Source organism: Aethalodelphis obliquidens, unplaced genomic scaffold, assembly GCF_003676395.1.
Source record: "Aethalodelphis obliquidens isolate GAN/ISIS:26980383/991018 unplaced genomic scaffold, ASM367639v1 scaffold59, whole genome shotgun sequence".
In the NCBI taxonomy this organism is placed as follows: domain Eukaryota; kingdom Metazoa; phylum Chordata; class Mammalia; order Artiodactyla; family Delphinidae; genus Aethalodelphis; species Aethalodelphis obliquidens.
In genome coordinates, this window is record NW_020838003.1 from 7,988,590 (window position 1) to 8,014,468 (window position 25,879).

Below are 25,879 nucleotides of genomic sequence, written 5' to 3' on the forward strand. Positions count from 1 at the left end.
TGAGGGACCACCCGTCCTCAATGTCCACTTTCAGGTTTTATATGCCTTTCATTATTGAGATAGGAATCCTTAAGTGGGTCTCAAAAATGGAGAAAGCCACCTCTTAGCATCAACCTTGGCTTATATGAATTGACCTTATCGGTCCAAATCACAGCCTTTTCATTAAAATGAGCAATGAATAATGTGCCGGAGTGTAGTTTAAAGCTTCAAATATGTTTTCAGATGGAAATATTTCAAGAATGCAAGCCAGGTATATTTCTCAGATAAATGACAGTAGGGGCATTGCATACACGGGAATTCTCCGTTCTCAGGTTTCCTGAAATCCAGCGCGCGCATCATTAATCATTCATTGGAGTCGGCCTTCAGTCAATGGCAGCTCTGAGTAAGCTGAAGCGAGCCGTTAGCTAATCCTTCCTGCCACGGGGATCCTGGGGCGAGAGAGGACAACTGGACAGTTAGTCACATGTGCTGGTGCCCAGACCCTACCCCTCTTGCCCGGCTCCGAGCCCGGCTCCGAGCCCGGCTCCGAGCACGTGTGCGCTCACTCTCCCGGGCGCAGACCTAGAGCTTCCCAGAAGGAAAAACAAATTCGGTGGCATTATGCTTAGCGCGACCAAGAGTTTCCCAACAGGAAAGCAGCTCGAGCCCTGGCGTAAAGGCTTAGGGCGGCTCTCTAAATGCTGAGTAAATCCATTCATTAGCTCTTTAGTAAATCAGTAGCAGCAACAAAAGCCTTCTCCCCACCGCGCCACATCAAAGCCTTCCAACTTGCGCTGCGAACAGTTGCAGCGGTGGGATCCTGGCCGCAAACACTAGCAGCGGTGGGATCCCTCGGCGGGACGCAGTTCCCGAGAGATCCCTGGGGCAGGCGTTGTAACAGTCGGGTCTGCTGGGCAAAGGGAAGGGAACCTGGAAACTGTGTCCTGGGTAGGCGAGAGCGCATTGCTGAGACGCAAGCCTGCGGCAGAGGTGCAAGAGACGAGAACTCACTCCCATGTTTCACCCTCCCATTCCCGTGACTGCCCCAGGAGGACTCCAGGGCTCGCGGGGAGCTGAGTTCCGCGCAGCGTTAGCTCGAGTGGAGGGTGGCCGTGTGGCGCGTGAGAAGTGCTGGGGTGCGTGGCCTCGGTGTGCGCGCGCCCAGCGTCGGGGCGCAGCTTCTCTCCGCCTGGCTTCTCCTCCCACTCACCCTCTCCCGTCTCCTCCCTCCTCCACACCCCCGCCCCCGGGACGGCGAGGCTTCCTCCCCGCACCGGCCGGAGAGTACACAAAGCGGCGGGTGAGGGGAAGCCTCGCAGGCGTGCACCGAGCAGTGAGATCACTGGCGTTATAAATATCCCAGTGCCAGCGCCGAGATCCGTTCGGGTGGCCTCTCTCTCTCTCCCCCTCTCCCTCTCTCTTCCCCGAGGCTATGTCCACCCGGTGCGGCGAGGGGGGCAGCGCCAGAGGCACACAGCCGCGCGCGGGCTACAGAGCCCAGAACCAGCCCTGCAAAATGCACTTAGGACCCCCGCGGCTGGAAGAATGAGCTTGTCCTTCCTCCTCCTGCTCTTCCTCAGTCACCTGATCCTCAGCGCCTGGGCTCAAGGGGAGGAGCGCCTCGCACCCAAAGGGCAACCCGGACAGGCTGCCACCGGTAGGAACCCCGGAGGAGCCAGCAGCAGCCGGAGCAGCAGTAGCACGAAGTCTTCCTCTTCTTCCTCTGTCTCCTCCTCCCCCGGGGCTCCTCTGGGCAGTCAAGGAAATGGCTTGGAGCAGAGCAGTTTCCAGTGGACCCCCTCGGGGCGCCAGACCGGCAGCCTCTACTGCAGAGTGGGCATCGGTTTCCATCTGCAGATCTACCCGGATGGCAAAGTCAATGGCTCCCACGAAGCCAATATGTTAAGTAAGTTGCCTGCTCTCCTACAAAACCTGTCCTAAGCGGGCGGCGGGAGCCTCGGGAGGGGACAGCTGGTGATTCCCTGGTCTGCAAGCCCACCTTCCGGAGCCCCGGCCACTGGGATGCAGCCGGCCCTCGAAACAGCCGGGCGGGTTGGGTGGAGATGCATCTACGTGGCGGGCACACACTTTCCCCTCTCGTGAGTACGAGGAATGGCGATTACTGAGGTATAGGCTACCCGGAGGCTGGCACAGACAGGCACCTTGTTTCCAGTTTGCCCTGGTCCCAAAGAGGAGCTCCAGCCAGTGCCTGGAGAAAAACCAAAAATCTCCTTTCTCCTCGTTTAGCTTCTGTTTACCAGACTCGCATTTTTCACTGGGCATCAAAGCGCACCCCTTTTCCCTGCCCATAACTGAACAGTTTTATTTAGAATAATCAAATCTCACATACTGACCCTCACAACGGCTACCATAACCCTAAATTAATATTATATATAATGTATATATACATATGTGTATACGGATATGTCTATTGTAGATACGTACATATTTACACATTATATACATATAGAATATATATGTATATTATACGGGAGACCAGACATTCCCTGTTTGGAAGAAGACAGTGATCTAGAAAACTGTACACGTTTAGAGAGGAAGACGTGATGGACATTAGAATTAATAATTGCGGAGTTGGGTCTAGCACCTTTTAGTATCTTGAAACTATGACCAGACCTTGTGAGGAAGCGTGGCCTGCCTTTGGTCCCCAAGGACAATTAGGGGAAAGTTCTTTATTTTAGAAGAAATTCAGAGGCGGTTCAATTCGGTACAGGTGAAAATTTTGTAGGTTTTTTTTTTTTTAAGCCAAGTTTTAAATTTTCTTTCGGAGTTTAGCTCTCTCTCTTTCCCTCCTTTCTCATCTTCTCCTCCCTTTCACCCCGTCTGAGTTTTCAGACCATCACTGTCATTCCTCTGATTCCTCTCACTGCCCCTCTAGGCAGCAGAGGGGAGAGATGATTTGCGGTTGTATGCGGGACTGGGGAGATCTCTGCGGGTCTATTCCTCCGTAGGGCCAGATGGTCTTCCAGCCGGGGTTAGTCCAACAGACAGAAGCACAGCCCGGGCCTCAGAGAGACCCAGGGAGAGCGGAAACATGGCCAGGAGATACCGATGCGCACACGGTCACCCGGCTCCGGAGTGTCAGCCTGGTGGCTCCCAGGTGTACTTAACTTTCTCCGTCTCAAACCAACGACCCGACGGGTTTCTTCTTACCCAAGCTCCGGAGGAGCGCGGGCTCCACAGAGGGGCTGGCATCTGGCACCCGCCCCCGACAAGGGTTGGAGGTGTGCACGTCTGTGGGATGGCTGTTCGGCAAGCTTCCTCCGGGGGATTCAGGAGGCTGGAAGTGGAAGAGCTGGCGGTTCGCGCCGGAAGGGGAGCGGGTCCACGCCAGCCTCCTGCCCCTGACTGGTCTTTCGGGCTCTGCCGCTCCAGCTGTCTGTGTTGCACGTGGCGAGGTGGCCTGGAGCAGCAAACACGAGAGGGGCCTTCCCTGTCTGCCCCAGCGAGTCCCAGGCCCTCCCACACACTCCTTAGAGGTGTCTGCTTTTATGTTTTAAGGTTCATTACACTCACTAAGCAGCTGACCATCTTCGGTGATAAAAGGCAAGGTCAGTTAGGGTGAAGGGGAATGTCCTGAGATTTAAGGGTAAGCAAGAGTTGTGTCTAGTTCAGTATTTCCATTTGTCCTCATTTTGTCCCACCAAACTCTTTTCCTCCACCAGCCATCAGAGCTCTATTCCCCACTTCTAGTAGTATTTTCCCCTTTCACTTACATGAACACTGTTTCTATTCTGTTCTTCTTGCAGTTTATCCAAAAAATCAGCCTCAACAGAGGATAACTTCTGTGTTCCCAAGGGAACATCCAAAGTTAGCCTGTAAGGAGGGCAGATTGGACCCCAGGGGGTAAAAGGATGCATGGGAGGTGGGTTTCGGTGTGCTAGGGATCTCTGAAAACCAGAATTACTCCCAAGATATTCACCCTCTTCTCTTGGAAGAAACCATAAGAGACAAAGATTTTTGCAGCTTAGGCCTTGTGGAGGGGAAATTGTAGAAAAGGATAGAAAGGAAAATGAGAACAGATCAACAAAGAACACACTCAGCTAAAGAAGACATTGGCCAGTATTTATTTCCAAGGTACATTTTATTTTAACATCCACTTTGAAAGATATCTAACAAAGAACAGACACAAAACACTGCTTTGTTTTTTAAACAAAACTGAAGTGCCTAAATAAAACTTTCTTAATTTAACGAACACTTTCCTAATTCATTTCAGTTTATAACAGCCTTTCAGAGTTTAGTCTGTGCCTTTCACTTGGCTTGCAATCATTCACTTATTCATTCATCCATTTATTCATGTACCCAACATAGGATACCTAGCTCACCAAGCTTGTTATTTTGATTACTTTGGGGTTAGTTGGGATTTTTTTTTTCCTTTGCCTTCCATAGGTTTTTCTCACAGAGGAAAGTATAATTTAAGTGTTTAAATCATGGTGATTTTCAGCTTTGTGATGTCTGGAATGTCCAATAATATATCATAAGATTTCGCTACCATAGATCCATGAAGAATTTATGAAATACGTCATGTTTAAAAGGATAGCAAGTCATTTGGAAGTTTAAAATGAATCTCTGTCTTTAAGTAGCTGTGAAAGAGAAACAGGACCTGCTAATTGCAGTTGGTCATATACCTCTTTGTAGATAGCACTTGATGGTTTCCTGATACATAGTGTAAACTCAGGAGTTGTTTATGGAATGTTGGTTAGAGTAGATGAGGAACCATTTGTCCAAGTCTCTCAAGAGAAACTGAGCGAGCTCGGACCATGAGGATCATGGAGAATACATCAGAGTTTTATCTCATCATCTAATTCTACGGTCTGTGAGTTAACAGTGATAGAAAACTTACATTATTTTGTCACAGCTTACTACTTCTGTAAAGAGTCAAAACTTTGCCATGCCAAACATTCTAACAGGTTCTTTTAAACTTAATAATTTTCTGTAATGTTTGTCAGAAGAAATAAATATATGTTGGAATATATGTTTCACAACTATCTTTTGACATTAAAATTTTTGCAAACTGTGAATATTTTCTAGTTTGGCTATCAGAAGTACACTGACCATAGATTTGAAACATAATTTGTTTAGTTAAGGAATACCACTTAACATATTCCTAGCTTCTCTTGTACAGTAGTTATCTCAGGTTTTGAAGACAGGAAAAAGAATCAAGCTCATTGCACATAAACTCTTATTATAAGGAAATACTAGGGAAGAGTGAAGAAAGATGGGCAAGACAAGATAGGTGATAAAATCCCACTACTGAATAGAAACAAAGACTTTGTTTTAATTTCTATGCTTTCAAGTTTAATTCCAAAACAATGCTTCTGTTGGCTTATCTTGGGCCATTGAAGAATAGGCAATCAAGTAATTGTCAATTTAGGGAGCAAAAGCTTAAGGCTATAGCTACACAAAGCCAAATTGTTTACATAAAATATAGAAATTCCAATTATGTATTTTGGCTAAACCAAACCCTCAGTTTTACTAACTTTAAAAAATCTGAATTCACTATCAATTTTGATGTTAATGTACAGTCAAACTTTATATAGTCCCCAAAGCCTAAATAAACCAGAATCTCTATCTTCTGTATGGAAAAACTCAAGTAGGAAATTTCTATGTTGCTAACTTAATCAATGAAGACTACTAAACTGGATATTTCAAGACTCAGATTTGATAAAGACATGGCATATTTGTTGCTGTGTGAGCACAAGTAGAGAAACTTCAGTTTTTAATGGTTTTTCTTGGGGCTTCCCTGGTGGCACAGTGGTTGAGAATCTGTCTGCTAATGCAGAGGACACGGGTTCGAGCCCTGGTCTGGGAGGATCCCACATGCCGTGGAGCAACTAGGCCTGTGAGCCACAACTACTGAGCCTGCGCGTCTGGAGCTTGTGCTCCGCAACAAGAGAGGCCGCGATAGTGAGAGGTCCACGCACCGTGATGAAGAGTGGCCCCCGCTTGCCACAACTAGAGAAAGCCCTCGCATAGAAACGAAGACCCAACACAGCAAAAATAAATAAATTAATTAATAAACTCCTACCCCCAACATCTAAAAAAAAAATCATTTTTCTTTGAGGATTTTTCAGATGGGCTGTTGATAGCTTCTGAATACATGGAATATCTGTATATCTTTCTCATTCACTGAGAAAAGAGAGAAAAAGGAGAAGTCTACATAATTGTATCAACCATCATTGATAGAGTCCTAATGTATTAAAAACTCTAGAGGGGACTAAGTAAGAAAATCTATATCCAGAATAATTTTACTTTGTAACGCATACTTATGCTTGTAAGTAAGTGGATTAAACAGTGTATAATCTGAGAGACACTGAGTTCTTGCATCCTTCAACCTACATGTCAATCACAAAATTCCACCAAGAGAGAATAACTCCTTCAGTTAAGCACTGTTTTTTTCTTTTGATCCTCTTAAATGTGAACACCCTAGGAAAGATAACACATTGTCACTTGCACTTTAACTCTCTCCCTGCCCCACTCCGCCAGCAGTAGAGGGCCAAAATAGCAGGAGAGTACTAAGACATGTGTCCATACATGTGTACACATGGGGTGTCCTGAAAAGGAAGAGAGGTAGTGAGAAGGTCAAAGAAACAATCCAATTTAGCAAACATTCACTGACTATCTATGATCTGTGAGACACAGTTGGCCTTCCACAATTTTGCTTAGGGATACCATCTGGGCTTCCACGTGAATTGTAAATTCCCATCAAATTTATTATTACTGAGGAAATTACTGAAATTGAAAAAATAAATCAGTTTTAGAGAAATATTTTCTGGAATTTATATACGTGTGATTTAATGCACATGGGTTTAAAATACTTAGAATTCTTTAATGAGTTACTGAGACTTGGCATGAAAAATCAATCTTTTTGGGGAGCGGGGGCAGGAGGTTAAATTGTGGAGCTTGTAGAATCTGGTCCTATATTCTAGGAAAAAAGACATCATGAAATTGCTGTTGAAATTACTTTGGAAACTATGATCTTAACAAGGTTCCTAATATTACACCATAATTACATTATTTAGAACATCATACCAAAGTTGCCTATTTGAAAAAAAACAATTATTTCATCTAATCTCATCTTTTTTCTTTCCTGCATTCTTCATAATTTTAAATAGAATGATGTATGTAAAAGTATGTTTTTAAGCTTTCAATTAAGTATAATTTTCTTAATATTATAAAATCTTTTCATTCTCAGGCACTATATCATTTTTTATACTGGAACTTACAAGAAAAGAAACCACATAGTATGTAATAAAATAACACTTTCACATATATTATTTCATCTTCCCCATATTTAAAATTTATTACAATGCAAATTTATATAACAGATACATGCAGAATGTACAGTGTGTTGGGAAACAAGTTGAGTCAAAATGGGTCTTTCTTAAAAATAGAATATGTTGTCAGAAACCAATAGTTTACATAAGCAAAGCAATGCTCCCATTAAAGAAGTATGTACAGAGTCCTTTTGTCTTGACCTCTTAAATGATAGCCTGCAAACATATATGCTTAATGAGAATTTTATCTTTTATGCTACCATGTATTTTTTTTCCCACTAATACAAAATAGATTTTCATTTACAAAACCAGGTAATTTTCCAGACAATGGTATAAAAAACCTTTAACAGAGCAGAACCAGAAGTAAATTGGGGGAAACATATGGTCAAGTCTCCTTTTCTACCAACTCCACATTGTCTCTTTTGTGGCTGTCATTCTACACATAGATGATTTCTCATGTTCTCCCTGTCTCATTTTTTAACAGACATTTACACAGTATTCACAATCACATCTCCCATCTCTGAAATATCCAAAATCATTAATGCTGTTTTTCAATATCATTCTGTAATTTTGATAGAAATATAACTTTGTATCAGATGTTCTATTCATGTTTTATTAATAATATTATTACAGCACTACATTGTGTAGTAAATTTATCTTTACAAAGGATTCTGTGTGTTTTGCTACTATTTCATAAAATGATAATGCTTTTAAATCTTTTTTGGGTATGCATCACAGTCAAATAATTTGCATAGCAAAATCTATTGTAAATAGCATTTTGAAAACATTTTGAAGGAAAGAATTTTTTGAGACAGTTTTTTTTAGGAGTTTCTTCCTAGAAGCAGAAGTAGTTCCTTTCCAAGTTTTTAGATTTTTTTGGGTTTGTTTTAAAGAAATATCCACTAATAAAGTGGTAGCTGCAGTTTTCTTGAGATGTGTTTTATTTACTCTAGGCTAAGAATGCTTATCACAAGATCAATAGTTCCTTCACAAACTTTCTGATTAATTATTTTTAAGAAATCAGGTTAAATAAATAAGCGACAGTATTTGCTACAATTATAGGTATTAGGTTGCATTATTCAACATAAGTGCTCTATAACGATATTCATATATGTGTTTACATGTATTATATATATGTGTATCCACAATACACTGCATTTGGTAAGTTGAATAATTTTATATGTACTTCAAATACTGCAGGGGGAGACTGCTATTTTAAGAAAACCTGGTGATTTTCTCTATTTGTCATAGTCCTATTGACATATTCTAATTAGAATATGTACTCAAAATATTACAGATTGAAATGTTGAGATGGTTTTTCCCTCCTCCCTCCCATCCTTGCTTGCTTCCTTCCTTTCTTCCAGGACAAGTCCTTTTTCAGCTTTAGTGAACCATATTATTTTGTCCTTTTTTTTTTGCATTTTGTTGTAGGCAATTAACAAAAAGCTCTATGCTTTTCTTCTGTTCATATAACATTAATACAAGTTTATGGTAAACAAGCAGGAATCCCAATTATATACAAACTATGAGTTTCATCTTCTTAAAATACTCTAAACTGTGGTGTGTGACTCTCTTGACCCAGTGGATGTGGACTTTCAAATTATTAAAGGAGACAGAGGTACATCGACTTGATAATTCTGACTACTAAATGCCAAATATAAACAATAACGTAATAAATACCTCATTAAATTTTTTCCAGAAAAGTCACTCAAAATGCAAGATGTCTCAAACCATAATCCATCAAACACTTCACTGAGCCAATAGTCTCAGATTATTTATATTGCTTTCAGTATCTTATGTATACTCTTTAAATGAGCAAGTCACTAAATGATAGAGTGTGATATATATTGATTTATCGATTTGTATTATGATCATTTGAGAAGAGGGATTTCTTTTATGTAAATAAGTATTATTTTCAAGGCTTCCAATGATTTATACTAATCTTGAGTACCATCTTCTGTGCTTTAATATTAAAAGTACTGTATTATCTCTGACAGAAAAACAATGCATGAGAACTGTTTTGTAAAACATTTTAAAAAGTCTTTGCCATTCCTTTAGAACTTGAAAAGATTCTACTGTCAAACATTGATTACTAAAAGTGACTTATCATTTGTAAGGAGAAAAAGAATTACTAATGAAGCACAAATTTTTGAACCTTGAAATTTATTATTTTAAATGAATACTTGAGTGCTAGACCTTTTTATTTCTTTTACATAATAAACATCACAAAAAATAAAGATGTTAAATACTTTTTTAAAAATCACAGTGATAAAGAATGGAGACAATCTACATAGAAATTTAATTCTTCACAATGGTATATAGAAGAGTCTGTGTTTTATTTTGGGATTTCTGTCATCCTAGGTATTTTGGAAATATTTGCTGTGTCTCAGGGGATTGTAGGAATACGAGGAGTTTTCAGCAACAAATTTTTAGCGATGTCAAAAAAAGGAAAACTCCATGCAAGTGTAAGTAGAACCACTTTGTATTTGTTAAAGGTGTTATAGAGATTTTACATTTGTAAAGTGGAATGAAGTGATTTTCCAAATTGATAGGACAATTTGCCCAGAGAACTTAATGTTTTTTTGTTTTTGTAAAATTATATGTACATTAAACCAAGAGAAATGTATGTGTTTTTGTAAGTAATCGTTTAAATATTTTATTTACTTGAGAAGATAATATAGAATCCACAAAAAGTTTTAAGGGTAAGTGTATTTGAAAACAGCATTTTCTAAGTGATCGCCATTATTTATTTCTTAAAAGTGGTCCAAGTGAGGAGAAATATTATGGAAATACTATGTTTTTAATTTACATGTTTATGGTGGTTGTGTGTGTGTGTTCGGTAGATCATGTTCTTAATTTTAAAAGCTACTTATGATGTCAAAAATGGAGTCTAAGTAATGTAACGTATATTCATATTAATAAGTATGGAGGGAAGAAACAAATAGTGAGAAGACTTTGACCTTTAATAGAGAAATTTAATTTGACTCATTGAGAAATTTTCATCTTGTTTTTTTGTTGCATCAAAAACACTTCTTAAAACTATGAAGACTAGTTTTGCACTCTTAAAAATTTCTTCAGCCCACTTAACACAGTTTGTAATCAATTTACAAATTATAGATTTCTATGCTTTGTTCTGAAAATGTTCATTACTTGGGAAGCATTAAAATGTTTTAAAGATAATAAAATATATTTAGCTTAGTTTTCCCGCTCACAGGTTCTGTTTATTAGTATTAGTAGTATGCACAGCCCTTAAAAGTGATTTATGCTTTTTTTGTAGTGTACTGAGTTTTGTCATGTTAAATTATTTTAAAAAGCAATTCTTCTTTAAAGCTACTCCTTTAATCCTTATTCACTTTAATTCTTATTAAACAAATTGGAGAAATATCACTTTTCCAGTTTTCAAAGTATATAGGAAGTTTTAACTGAGTGCAATCAATTGGAACTTGCTAATTATGATTTCTTCTTTACAGACCTTTAAAAAATTGAATGAGAATTTCACTTGGTTTAATGTTTAAGGCTTTCAATTTTCCTTTCTCTAGCATCTAAATGTGGTTTGTTAATATCTCTTGGAGGAGACAGTAGAATTCAAGCTATTTCTACAGTTATTTGAGGATTAAATGAGATAATGTATATAAAGCTTGTTAGAACAATATTAAATACCTTGTAAGTACCCAATAAATATTACCTATTATTGAATGATAATTTAAATATATTCTAAATATAATAAACTACTAAAATCTCAGTTTATTAAGATAGATGGGAAATCTTTGGTAACCTCTCTGATCATCCATTACAAGCATTATAACCAGATTTACTTATTTCATCTTCTGAGCTGGTTACTATATTCTAGTAAACCACAATACAGTGTTCATAAAATAATTGCTCTTTGATTTATTACATATCTTAAGGGAAAACGTTCTTCATTGCTGTGGAAAAGTAGGACATGCCATTTTATTTTTTAAAAAATATTTGATTTTTAAAAATCCACATACAAAATAAAAAACAATGATCAAATGCATCTACACTGAATAACTTTTCCTCGATCTACTTTAAGGTGGTAAAAGATTGAAACACCTTCAAAATCTAAGCATCATAACAATATGCAATGCCTAAAAAGAAATTGTCTTTTATTGGTTTGCTTGTTTTGGGTGAAAATCTTAATTTTTTAAATATTCTGATTCATGCTTTAGTACATGCAAAAAAATAGACTACCTTGGGGCAGCTTAAGGATAATTGCAACAGAAAGCGAAGTACTACAAATGGATGCCAATTAGAAAGGTCAAACTGAAAGGTTAGGTTACATGATTCCTCTGTCAAATGCAAGTAACAAATTTCCAGAAACTTGACCCAAATGTCTAAGGATGGCTGGCCGAAATAATGCAGATAATGCAAAAACAGCATCTGTTATTCTTTCTCATCTTGGCAGGCTAAAGTTATTTCATGGAATAATGACTTTTAAACAGTACAAAGCAAGCCTTGCTCTTGTCACTCACTGAAGCCCTTTGATATAAAAGTCATTCTGATGACTTTGAGCTGAATTGTAGATAAAAAATTAAGCCCTACGATTATGTGGATTCTTTCTAAACCATTTGTCCAAGCCCACTTTCTCTTAGCATTTATTAGCACTTTTTCTCTAGATGGAAACCTAATTAAATTATAAAGTGATTTATTTTTAAGGAAGTTGAATTTTGAAATAGTATTAATTCTAACCATTATTAGTTTTATGCCAGATGGTTTCTTTCCTCTTTTCAGTTTCTAGTTAAACATGTTGAAAAATTGTTCTTATAGCTAGCTTTAAATATAATTATTTGATTTAGTTTTGGTTTTTACAAAATTTCATCACCACTAAAAATGCTAAAACCCCTTATACTTTTAGGATTAAATGTTGCTTAGGATTAGTGAGTTGCTTTAAATTAATAATTGTGCAGAGGCATTTAAAGAATACCTTTATAATCATTTCAAAAATATATGTATATAAAACCATGTTGTGCATCTTAAACTTAAACAATGTCGTATGTCAATTATATCTCAATAAAACTAGAAAAAAATGTAAATAAATAAAGAGTAACTTTAGGGTTTTATTTACAAAGTAAATATAAACTATAAATCTAAAGTAGTCATATAATTCTGGGGAAAGTAAACCTATAGCGTATTGAGAAATACTCATGGATAATAGGAGATTTTCAACTTCGTGTTTATAGTAACAATGAGACTATTAAAAATTAGCTACTTGGCAGAGGTAAAAGATTTGCATATTTCTTTAAAATCTCTTTCATTCACATTATCTCATTACATAGTTAGGTGAGGAAATAGTCTCAGAGATGTTAAATATTTTCCTAAGTTACCACAGGTAACAATTGATTGAACCAGAATTACATAATTCAAAAATTCTCTCTCCTTTTAAATGCTATAATACTTGGTAGGGAAAAGTTAGCTTGAAAGAAGGCATTTTGTTTCATTTGGAACTATTTACACTGTTTTCAGCTATTATTTTATAGGAATTATTAATTGTATGTTTTAATAATATTTTTGTATTACGTTTTAAAGAATGAATACTGTGGTTCATCCTTAGAATATTTTTGGTTGCTTCTCTCTCTCTCTCTCACTCTCTCTCATTCCAAACCCTTTTGGAGGATCTTTTTTCCCCTTCTACTTCTGTGTCTCCTACTTGATTTTAAAGTCTAGAAAGGAGGGGATGTGTGCACCACAAAACTTGTCACACAGTTTTATAAATGTTGGTTATTCAGTGTGAAGATGAGTTGCATAGGGAACCCCTTTTAGGATGTACTTTCAGAACAGAAAAGAGATCTGTTTTGTTCACAGAAACTCTTCATTTAGGAAATGCTTCATTGTCAGTGGACAGGAAGATGGTAAACACTATTATCAGGCCAGAAAGTTTAAACTTAGGCAACATATATGCTGATTTCCTTTGTGTGCTAAGTTTGTTAATTTGGTAAGAGAAGTTTTCATTGAACTTCAGCCATCTCGGTGTGCTATGCTCATGCACTCAGTCCACCTATATACTCATAGTAATCTCCATGCAGCTTTCCTTAAGACCTTGACTGATAGACCCTAAGTAGACAATGCATTTCAATTCCTAGTGTGCAGGGTTTTTTCAGCATTCTTTACAAGGATGAAGGTGTCTGGTCTTCTTCTCGAGATGCCTTGGGAATCACTGAGAGTAAGAGCAGGTAATTGCTTCCCCAAGAGCCATGAGGGTTAGTCAGAGCCTTCACTGTGGCCTGTATCCTCTTTCTCGACTTATTCCCAGACTGCGGTGCTTTGTGGGGCTGAGCACCCTTCTCTTTTGGTCTCTACCTCTGCCTGCCTGTCTGTTTGTGCTCTCTCCTCAGGTTTACTGTCTTTATCCAAAGTTGCATAGGCAGCCTTTCTGGATTTATCTGAGGTGTGTCCAGATGTAAGTGTAGAAGGTCTTGAGTGTGGTGGTGAAGAGCACAGTTCAATTGTGTCATTCTACTTGAGATACACTGTGTCATTTTACTTAATCTTTCTATTCCTTGGTTTTATCAGCTATACATGGAAGAAAATTAAAGTAAAAATACATGGTGATAGTTGAGCATTTTAAATGAGATAATATGCATAAAACACTTAGAATAGTTCCTGGAAAGTATTCAGCATTTAATGTTAGAACAGATCTTCCTGAATTTGCTCTCAGGCAGCTGTTTGATGATCCTCTATCTCCTCTCAGAATACTTTCTGATTTTGGGGTCAAGCAGCTGTGACCCCCTCAGATATTTAGACCAGCCACAAATCCCATTTATTATTTGCCCCTTTTTTCTTTAGGTCCAAACTCGTCTTGCATACAGTAGCCCCTTTTCTCCTGGGTTTTCCTTTTTCCAAGGAACCTAATTTGAAAGCAAAATTCCCAGGTTCAAGATCTTAAAGAGGCAAGGATTTCCAATGGTCATAATCTCATAATTTTTTAAGATCCTTCTTGTGCATTGTGGTTTTCCCCTTAAAAAATCTCAATCTTGAAAAAGGTGGTTATCATGAATTCTTCAGTCTTTTCATTAAGTATGCATGTTCACTTATTGCCTGTTGGGGGAAAAACATTTTAGCTCATTTTAAAGATACAGAAAGAAGCACGTGGTGGAATTATTTTTGTTTCTCAGGGTTTTAGGGAATCATGTTTGGAAGGAAAGCTAATTGCAGAGTTTACGAAATAGGCATGGAATGTGTGCTTGATCAGTCCTAAGCAAGGACTAGAACAGCCTCCTTTCCTGGTTTCAGAGGGCGCCAGCTGGCTTGCCCGGGATGAGAGTCTGGACTAGACTTCCTGAGCTGGGGGCAGAGTGAGGATGAGTCCGCAGCCCCTAAAGCTGGGCATGTTTATTGAAACGGGAAACGGAATCTTGAGTAACGGTTATCATCATCATTAAAAAAATAAGTTATTAAGCACTCCACTCGTGCAGTCAAGACCCTGAGCTCTATAAAGGCATTGAATAGAAACTCGCCTTGCCCTCTAAGAGCTTTCAATTTACATAGTAAAACTGAATAGCTAGTAATTCAGGCTAAAAAATGAGTTCAGTGTTCTACCTTTGCAGTAAATGTCAGTTTTCTCTTAATTTCACACTATGTAAATCTGGTTAGAGGGCTTATTTTATTGAGGAAATCTGCCTGTGATGAATCGACTTGTAATTTCAGAGATCCATTTCAGCCTAAAGTGAGAGATGGTGTTCTACGTCTTAGATGGTTGGGGGAATGGCACTTGTTTTTCATCAGTATTTTAATATGGAGCAACTGCAGGGCAGGTAGGACTATATAGAAACCTAGGAGATGCCTTAGGTTTGTACAGTGTTACTGAAAGAGTTTGAATCTAGGAATCAGTAGATGAGATTTAAGTCACAGGCCTACCCTGGCACGTGATAAATGTGGGGATTTAGACGTATTCTTTTCTTTACTCTTCTGTCTGGAAAATCACGTAATAGCATCCTAATAGTCATAGAATTATATCAAGAATGAAATAATATATGTAAAACACCTGGCACATGGTAGCCCTCAATAGCCCAGCTTTTTTGAGCTATTAAGAGTATCAGACAGTGAACTATCTTATACCATGTTTCTACAAGTGTGGTTCTCACCTCACCTGCATCAACATCACACAGGATGCTGGTTAATGATGTGATTCCAGGGTCTCAGCTCAGACTTACTAAAACAATCTCTGGAGATAGGGCCTTGGGAATCTGCATTTTGACCTGACTCCCTGAGTAATTTGAAGTCAAATTCAAGAGGTTCAGAGGAGGAGAAATCATGTGGCTAGCATTCTTCACTACCTTACCTCAGGTTGATTTAAATCCAACTTGTATATTCCCTTGGTTGCATGAAGAACTGAGACACAGAATGGCCAGATACCTAGTGCCAAGCAGGAAGTATGACCATGCTCTGGAGATGGTCATACATCAACTGACCCATATGAGACTTGTGAAGTAAAGAGAAAGAGACAGCTCCTGTACATGCATGCTGCCCTGTTCTGGGGTTCTCTGCTTGGGAGCAGTTGGAGCAGGGTCTAGCTTTCAGCCTCACTCACCACCAAAGGTGGGTGCTTTTGTGCTGGGCACATCCTACACAGCCATACAAAACAGCCTGGGCTTAGGGGACCTGACCCGGGCAGTCCCATTGGTGAGACTAGGGGTGGGAACCAAAATGCATTGAAAGGAGGCAGGGGAACAAGAAGTGTAGGGATGCAGGCAGCAAGAAAACTTTGCTTAGAGCACAATCTGGTCTTTAATTGTTTTCATTACAGTCTATAATAATAGTTTAATTATTTAATAATATTATATAGTCTATAATAGCATTTTAGTTACTTATATTCAATTATTTCTTAACTTTATAAAGCTTTTCAAGAGAAAGAGGCAAATCAAAGAAAACAAAATGAAATAAAGAAGTAAAATTGATTAAATGATTAAATAATCTGCAGACTCCAGGGTTTGTACTACTGTTAGTCCAAGTTCAATCCTCTTTATATACCTCTTTCATACAATGCGTATTTACTTCTTCAGTCACACGTAATGAGAATCGGGACTTGTAGGCATAGCCTCAACGCATTTGCTACAATATTCTCAATCATCATAGAGCACGTTTACTAAGGAACAAATCTATGTTAAGAGGTTTTAGAAAGTTTTTAAAAATATTGTTTCAGAAAGAATTCTCTGGTTTAATTGACCTTCAGATTTTAATTAAGCAGAATTGGTCTTTTCTGGAATATCACAGTCAAAGTTTTACTTTCTTTGAACTGAATTTGACCTTTCTTTTAAATATTCACTGTGTGTCCTCATCACACGAGGAGATGAGTAGAATCAAGGTAAAGTATCCTCCTAAGCCCAAAATTCTTGTTTTATTTAATAGTACTATATTGCCCCACCTCTGAATAATTTGCATTTGCATATTCAGGCAAAAGTAGTTTAATTTAATTTTCATCTGTTTTTTTCAGTTAAGACTTCTTTAAATTACGTAGAAATCAGCCAGTTTAAACTTGTTAGTTTTGCAATTATGGCTTGTTGACTATAACTTATTTTTATACTTGCAAGATCAAGGAGAAATTACAGAGAAAAACATAGATAATTTAAATCAACAAAGAACATGAGCAGGACCATGGCTATATTGTTTTTCATTGTAAAAGTGACAACCAGCACAGTGTCTGGCATGTGATATACAGTCGATAAATATCTGTGGAATGAATCCACAAAAAGCTGAGTTTGAAACAAAGATAGGGGCTCTTCACGAACATTTTAATGAATGCGTTTGTTGTAGTGGCTGATGGTGGTAGGGTGGAGGTTATGGGGGTCCTGATTTCAATAGCTTATTTGAAATTAGATTTACCTCTCTACTTCACAGCTGAACTGTAGATAAAGTCTTTACATCCCCTTCCCATTTTCTAGGGAAATAATCCAGTTCTATTGTTTTAAAAGTATATATATTGCTAAAGCACTTTTTATAATTCAAAGGAGATTTCAAAAATTAAGAGTAACCTGGAAAGTTTATTATCTAAAATTGTGTAATGGTAAATGGTAAATATATTTAAATGGCTCTGCTGCTTGGTGACTCTGTTGTGAAGATGCCTCATACGTAACATTAGGGACAGAGATGAACTGCTTAACGTCGCCGTGTTGTCTGAACAGGGCCGGGAATACTGACAGGGACAGTCCATCCCTCCAGAAGAAACCAGATCTCCTGATGAAAAACTCACTATGTTTGTTTCAAATGGTTTTGTTCCATCATAGCTGGAAGAATTTTTCAGACAAAATATTAAATTAGAAGTCAATTAAGAAATCCAAAACAGTCTGACTGCCTTCACTCCTGTTTTAATGTGGGGTTTGGAATGGCTGAGGGCCAGCAAGTAGTGTGGGTCCTCAGAATTCTGAACATCCCTACCCCATGTGACAGTTAGGTGACCCTCGAAAAATCTAGAGCCTGAACAGCCATCCTCTTTAAGTCTTCTCTTAAGAAAGAACTTAGAACATGAACCTTGAGGGGGAAAGAGAAAGTTTTCAGATGGAATAATTTTCGGGGGTGGCATCGGTAGGTTTTCACCCCATGAGAGACAGTAAGATGGTATTGCTATAGGTTAATATACCGTGTGTGTGTGTGTATGTGTGTATGCACACGAATGTGTGTCTGTTGGCCACATCAATTTAAAAAGACATGTTCCTTCTTTATTTTTTTTTGACACCATTAAGGAAAAAATAAGGTTAAATTATGCAGTACACTTAAAAAAATCTAACTGTCAAAATTGAATCACTGCTATCTTTATTTCAGGAAAACGATTTTTTGTGTGTGAAACAAGGGTAGAAGTCAGGTCTATAATGTATTATACATTAAAAATGTTATTCAAATAAATTTTAAGAAAAAAATCTGAGGCGGGATAAATATACCTGCTACCGTTTTTAGTGAAATCTCCCACACCTTTCTAAAATGCTTGGTCTTTTCTGTAGCAGAAAATATTCCAGATGGTTATAGCTTTTATTTTAAAGTAAAACTTTGGGATTATCTAATTGAATGGGAGAGCATTGAAGTCCTTTCAAGAGCTAAGCAGACAAATCTATGTTTGACTTGTAAGAAAGACTTTAATTAAAAAAAAATAAGGAACAATAAATGTGTGCTCTTCTAAAGGAATGGCAACATAGCACCCTTGTCCTGGTCAGGGGCTTGTAGGTTATGATGGGATGAGAGAAAGCCATTGGCAGTGGTTCTTTAAAATAGCGGCTTACAGCCTGCTAGAGACCCAGTCCAGGGTATGTCAGTAGGCAAGTGCTTATATATAGCTTCATAGCCTCCAAATAAAGAGCTTTATTGATTGAACTACACTCGAATGTAAATAACCTGGATAGACTATTGTACATAAGATAAATGTGCTGCTGGAAATACTCTGAAACTGGTTGTCTTCTGATATTGTCAGTACCCTGCACAACTCAAAAATTCCATGTGGCCATCAACAGTAGTTCTGTGTAAACTGCCTTGCAATGTTCAGACTTCTATATTACAGCGTTGGGATCTGTATTGCAGAAGAAAGTTTGGCATTATTAGAAAAGCAAGGGAATTAAAGGACTTTTAATTCCATGTTAGAACCTCTTGGTTTGATATAGAAAGAATCATATCTGTGTGTGTGTGTGTGTGTGTGTGTGTGTGTGTGTGTGTGTGTGTAGTGTTCTTATATAGGAGTCAAGATATTTGGTATTTCTAAGCCCAGGACGTTTATACAAATGGTGTTCCCTGAAATTGTGAAACATGCTGGTCTAGTCCAGGTTAGGGATTTGAATTCTTTGGGGGCTATGGAATCTTGTATTTGATAAAAGCTCCAGATCCTTTCCTTAGAAAAATATTTTGATTCTCACAATAGCCCTACAGTTGCAAGGATTGTGGATAAAGAGCCTAAAGCTGAGAACTCAACTGGCAGGATTGGCATTTGATTGCATGTCTGTCTGACACATTCTCACTTGCTTCCCCTATACTGCGGTCATTCAATTTCCTCAATACGGCAAACTCAGCCTTTTCAGAGCTTGTTGTGGCCTGCTTTGTCGTCCTCATCTCTTCTTCCTTTCTCCATGCGTCCTAAGTGGAAATCACACTGAACTACTTATAGTGCTGTCCTGCTGACCTGTGAACACACCAGTTCTGCTCCCTGAAATCCTTTCTCACGTCACCTGCCTTGCTCACACCTTGTTGGACTTGAAGACTCAGCTCAGAAGTCAGCTTTTCTAGGAAGACTTCCTGCCCTCTTCCCTGCTACCTCCATCCTCTCAGATGCCCTTCCTCTATGCTATCATTGTATCCTCTGCATACCGCTGTCATAATTCCATTTATCAAGCTGCATCGTGATGGATGTCTACTCCTTTGCTTAATCCACTGTTTCTGTGAGCATTTCAAGGGCAGAGTTGTGTGTGTGTGTGTGTGTGTGTGTGTGTGTGTGTGGAGAGAGAGAGAGATCTGGCTGAAGTATTGTTAGTGACTCCAAAGGTAATTTTTTTCTTCCTGCCATCAAATATACTCTCCTGTATCACTGTGTGAAGATACATTCTTTCCTAAAGAACTGTAACATATGCAATATTAATAGGGCCATATGCTACCCCTTTCTCAGCACCATGAAGCATGCTGATAAGATTGAAAAATGTATTCTTGTTTCAAAGGATAATATGACCCCATTCCTCTGAATAATATAGTACTATTTATTTTCTTGATGGCTTAAGAGGGGGAAAAATCTTATAAGTTAATTTTTTAACTAAAAATTTCAAAGTAATTAGAAAGAGTAATAGAATTTAAATATACGAGTTCCTGTTATCACTTTTATATACATTGATATTATTTCACGATTGTACATAATAAACAGAAATCAGCATTACAAAGATGAAGAAAGTAGGAATATAGAAACGAAAATAGTAATTTTAAAGCAACTCTAAAAGAAGCAAATGTGTCTTTATAAAAGAGAATGGAGTAGGAGGGCAGGGGTCAACGGAACTCTTGTTTTTTCTTTACAGTAAAAGACCTCATTTTATTACATGCTGAAAATATTATCACTACTTGAATTTCCTCTTCTTCTTTTATTCCCTAGGCCAAATTTACAGATGACTGCAAGTTCAGGGAGCGATTTCAAGAAAACAGCTATAATACCTATGCCTCAGCAATACACCGAACTGAAAAAACGGGGCGGGAGTGGTACGTGGCCCTGAACAAGAGAGGGAAAGCTAAACGGGGCTGCAGCCCCCGTGTTAAACCTCAGCACATCTCTACCCACTTTCTGCCAAGATTCAAGCAATCAGAGCAGCCAGAACTTTCTTTCACAGTTACTGTTCCTGAAAAGAAAAAGCCACCTAATCCCATCAAGCCAAAGGTTCCCCTCTCCGCACCTCGGAGAAGTCCCAACACAGTGAAATACAGACTCAAGTTTCGCTTTGGATAATACTCATCTTGGCCTTGTGAGAAACCATGCCTTCCCTTCAGGAGTTTCTGTAGGTGTCTTTGTGCTCTGAAGACAACTTTTTGGACACAGCTTCAGTTACACTACACTGTACTGAAGTCAGGACATTTGTTTCAGTTTGGCTGAAACAAAAATGTCTCCTGATAGGAACTAAACTGGAATTCTTTGTACCAATACAGGGAGCTCACTGCTTTAGTTCAGTATGACATAAAGCCTTTTGCTTTATACTTGGTGCATACTGGGACTCTGTTTCCAGAAAGTTAAATGGTGGGGATTATGTATTTTTCTGACTTTTACAGATCAACCTGAAAAAGCATACGATACATTTTTATTTTTGGTTTCCAAAGACTATTTTGATGCAGATAAAAATATTTTATTAACGTTTGTTTTTTGGGTTTTGGTTTTTTTTAAAGTACCTTGCATTGAGCATATTTTCTTACTTTTGTTATTTTTAATTAATAAGACATAAAACAGCCATTTTAATGCAATTTATGAATTATAAATGTGTTTATAGCCTGTTTATAACATGTGGATTTATTTTTCATTTTTCTTATTCATTGCACTTTTAATTTTTATTGTGATTATTTTTTTTTACCATACCTCAGATAATGTAAGTTAGTCTTGCATCTTAAAATGTTCAAATTCTCTTCAACAGCACCAAATGTTGAGCTTGGGTTTGTATGTGTGCGTGTGTGTGTGTGTGTATAAATTCGTGCTATTATATGGAATCCTGTCTTTTTGGTGGCTGGGCTACAATGAATTGGAAGTAAGGAGAAAATATAAGGACTTTTTTGGTGGAATTAAAAGTTGGAGATAAGGAAGAGGATTAGAGGTACAAGTACACTGAGTTTGCAGCATTTACTGATATCTAATTCTGCCTTGCCTTCACTTCTCCTTTTATCTACCCTGCCCTCATTCTTTAACTGCTGGAGGAATACATTTTATTCTGTCCATCAAGCATACACTATGAAACCAGAGTGCTTAAAATACCTCTTTTATGACCCTCTGCTATCTCCACTGTATAGATCCACAGGGAGCAACCCACTTAGTGGAAACACACACAGAGAACCGAAGGAGATGAATCATGTAACAGTTACCCATGTCAAGTCCCATTGTCAAAAATATTCTTATTACTCAGTTAAACACACTTTGAGTTTCCTATCCTAAAGGTAACCATCCCAGTGAATAGATCTGCCCTTTTATAAGGAAAATTTCTGATGTATGTTTTTAAAAAGTTAGCTGTGCGATATGGGAAACTTAATTTGGGAATTTGATGAGTTGAAAATGGCACTTAATTGTCAACCCAAATACTGGATATTGGGCATAAATCACAGAAAATTTAACTTAAAAGAATTTATATAATTTATTTTCTTGGGTAATCATTTTTATGGAGTTCTATGAAACATAAGTGTTTATCTTCAGAAATGTGGCAATAAAAACGGTAAAGCTAATGTTTAAAAGTACGTCTCATAGGAAGAACAAAAGCATTCACAGAAAGTTTATGGTTTGTATTTAAGCATGTTTCTTTTCTTTTAGAGAATATTGCTAAACTTCTTTTAAAAACAAAGTATGTTTTATTTTGATGCACAAATGCAAAATAGAAACTCAGCAAAATTGAACTTACTACCATTTAAGCAGACTGCTTTGTTTTAATGGAAACTATACACATATATATTTTATACAATATATATAAAATCCATCCATCAACTAAAACATCACACGTATACTCTAGTATGGTGTTTTATTATAAAACTAATAATATGATTAAACATTGTTTGCATTTAATGCATAATTTTTTATTTTTAATATCTATTATTATTATTATTTTTGTCGCACCACGAGGCATGCCGGATCCTAGTTCCCCGACCAGGGATGGAACCCGTGCCCCCTGCAGTGGAAGCATGGAGTCTTAACCACTGGGCCACCAGGGACATCCCTTAATACATGATTTTTTAAAAACAAAATACAATGCTACAATAGTTTTAACTAATTTATACATTAAAAATCTCCTGGATTAAATGAAATGAAATTTTGCCAACACAGATATGTCTTACTCTCATCTAATTGGTATATCACATATATACATGGTATAAAGCTAAAAATAATCCTCTAGTTTATTTTAATATATCGTTAAAAATTGTACACTCTATATCAAGTTCTTACTACACATGAGAAATAAAATTGCAGAACAGGAGAACAGTAGACATATGTCCCTAAATGGGCAAGGAAAAGATGACTTTAATGATGATTAACAACAAACTAAGTTAATGTATATATTGTATTGGACAAATGTTGCTGGTAATTTATGTTAAACGAAAAAAATTACCTTATCTTGTACTCCTAGTTTGATTTGATTAGCATTTGGAAGTTCAAGTAGAATAGCTACCAAATATATATTATGCAAGTCAGGATTCATTAATTTCAAAATTTAAAGCCAAGCTAAAATTAAAAAGAAATAACTTTAAATTACACTTCTCTTTAGTTTACTGGCCATAGACAATTATATTTAATTAAAGCTCACTGAAGCAAAAAGTTACCTAAATTAATTAATTGAAAGAACTCATGTAGAGAAAATATGTATAAATATAATTCCTTACCAATACCTAGCACTTTTTTTTTTTTTCTTTGCGGTACCCAGGCCTCCCTCCCACTGTTGTGGTCTCTCCCGCTGCGGAGCACAGGCTCCGGACGCACAGGCTCAGCAGCCATGGCTCACGGGCCCAGCCACTCCGCGGGCATGTGGGATCTTCCCGGACCGGGGCACGAACCCGTGTCCCCTGCATCGGCAGGCGGACTCTCAACCACTGCGCCACCAGGGAAGCCCCCTAGCGTTTTTAAAAGGGGTCTTTGCTTATGTAGCTTTGGTAATTTTGAAGTAACTAGACCTATCTCATATTAAATAAAATTGTTTGAGATTGTGTTCACCTAAAAATGTCAATGAATTTTACATTACAATTTTGGAACCTCATTTGTCTAGAAGAGAGATGACAAATACCTTCAGAACGACATTTCAGCTTTATTAATTACGTTAATTTAATTTAAGATAATCTTTATTTGGAGCATCAGTAGAGGTAAATAGAGGTTTTCAATAAGATGTAATAATATCATGGTTTTTATTTCGCAAAATATACTGTCACTTCTTTCTCAAGAAACTAATTTGAGAGTGTGGGTATATATAAATTATCTTTTAGTTCTTTTAGCTGAGTTATAGTGACTCAGCTGTATAAAACTGTGTGATGGTGATAAAGGACGCTGACAAAAGTTATTTCTAAATTAAAGAGTTATATCATCTTAGATGCTTTTATTTCTTGTACCTGAAAATAAAACACCATAAATCTAGTAGGTAAATTTTCTATAAAGTTGATCTTGAAATAGAAAACTGAACAATTGTCTTACATTAACATTTTTACCCTTCCAAAGGACAGCAGAATTAAGCTATAACTTCCCACATTTTCAATCACAAAATGAAAGTACTGCACTAACCAAAAACTTGAATTCTGGCACGATTTTTACAGCTGCAGAAAATTTCTTGTACAGTTAATTTTAAAAATAAAAACAGTATTGTAGACAATGCTGCAATGGGAAGAAAACAAAAATATCTTGTCCAAGGAATTCTACACCTTCTTCAAGATTTATTTCATTGCTACAACTAAATTTTGATCACTTAAAATCTTTTTTTAAGCCAATCATCTTTTTGCACATTTTGAAAGAAACTTTTCTTTCTTTATTTAAAATTTATTTATTTTTGGCTGTGTTGGGTCTTTGTTGCTGCACACGGGCTTTCTCTAGTTGCAGGAGTGGGGGTCACTCTTCGTTGAGGTGCACGGGCTTCTCATTTCAGTGGCTTCTCTTGTTGTGGAGCATGGGCTCTAGGCACGCGGGCTTCAGTAGTTGTGGCACGCGGGCTCAGTAGTGGTTTGTGGGCTCTAGAGCACAGGCTTAGTAGTTGTGGCACATGGGCTTAGCTGCTCCGTGGCATGTGGGATCTTCCCGGACCAGGGTTCGAACCCATGTCTCCTGCATTGGCAGGTGGCTTCTTAACCACTGCGCCACCAGGAAAGCCCAAAAGAGACTTTTAGGTAAGTGAACATGACTCCTCTATTTTTCTTTTGTAAGTCATCTAATTGTACTAGTCGGTTTTTGAAATAAGATTATCATATGATTAGGCATGAGTCCAAGAAAAGCATTACCTCCTCTATGTCATTCCACAGGAGAGAAGGGAGGAGAACCCAGCCTGAGTCAGTGGAGGCATTTTTTACATCCAAGAATCACATACAAAGCAGAAACTAACACACCATTGTAAAGCAATTATACTCCAATAAAGATGTAAAGAAAAAAAAAAAAGAATCACATACAACATTCAGAGATACCATCAGACAACTGAGCTACAAATCATCCATCAGTATTTAAACAATTTTATGTAATAAAAATACTAGATTAGGAAGCAATAGCTCTTACATACTTCTAATTTTATTAAGTTGTCTTTTTCCTGACTCTGATGTGTGATTATCAGAGGTCAATCTCTAGGCCTTTTTTCACCCATGCTATCTCAAGCGTCATTTTCAGCTTTGTCATCAGTGATTGTTTGAGTCTTAAAATGTTGACGTACCACAAAGAGGACATAGTCCCTCTTCAGGCAAAACTAAAAGTCTATGTCCAGTTGAAATTGCACAACCACATGAAAAGAATTGTGAAAGAAATAATAAACAGATATTTTAAAAAGGCCTTGTCTTAGATTAAGAAGAAAAATAAACTGAGTGTGAGATTGGATCAAGACGTTTAAAAAATGGGAATCAATTCTGGGCTTACTTTTTCTTTTTTTTTTTTTTTTTGCACTGCCAAGAAGCTTGTGGGATCTTAGTTCCCCGACCAGGGATTGAACCCGGGCCCTTGACAGTGAGTCCTAACCAACCGACCACCAGGGAATTCCCCTGGGCTTACCTTTTCATAAGGGACTTTGCAAATTTGCAGTAATTTCCTATTAATTAAATCAAATTTCCTATTAATCCAGATAGGAACGGTCAGAGTAACATCACTGTTGATAATACATAGTTCATGACCTTAACTAAACATGTAATTATTGAACATCTCTGTTTTGAGCAAAATCACACTTTCTCCATGAAGCCTTCTAGAAATTCAAGAAGAAATATGAATAATCTCATCTTGACACCAC

At 37.6% G+C, this 25,879-nt stretch overlaps 1 protein-coding gene across 1 annotated transcript; it reads left to right on the top strand.

The window, feature by feature from the left end:
• The first annotated feature begins 1,271 nt into the window (after positions 1-1,271).
• On the top strand, positions 1,272-21,363 carry FGF5 (fibroblast growth factor 5). Its single transcript, XM_027087601.1, has 3 exons — positions 1,272-1,885; positions 9,636-9,739; positions 20,341-21,363. Exons 1-3 carry the CDS (start codon positions 1,525-1,527, stop codon positions 20,686-20,688), a joined length of 813 nt encoding a protein of 270 aa, XP_026943402.1. The 5' UTR covers positions 1,272-1,524; the 3' UTR covers positions 20,689-21,363.
• The last annotated feature ends 4,516 nt before the right edge of the window (positions 21,364-25,879 follow it).

Bases quoted from the DNA above. Each gene is read 5' to 3' on its own strand.
- FGF5 (XM_027087601.1), top strand. From the start codon at position 1,525: ATGAGCTTGTCCTTCCTCCTCCTGCTCTTCCTCAGTCACCTGATCCTC. The intron at 1,886-9,635 runs GTAAGTTGCCTG...CTGTCATCCTAG, and splicing joins CCACGAAGCCAATATGTTAA to GTATTTTGGAAATATTTGCT. The intron at 9,740-20,340 runs GTAAGTAGAACC...TTTATTCCCTAG, and splicing joins AAGGAAAACTCCATGCAAGT to GCCAAATTTACAGATGACTG.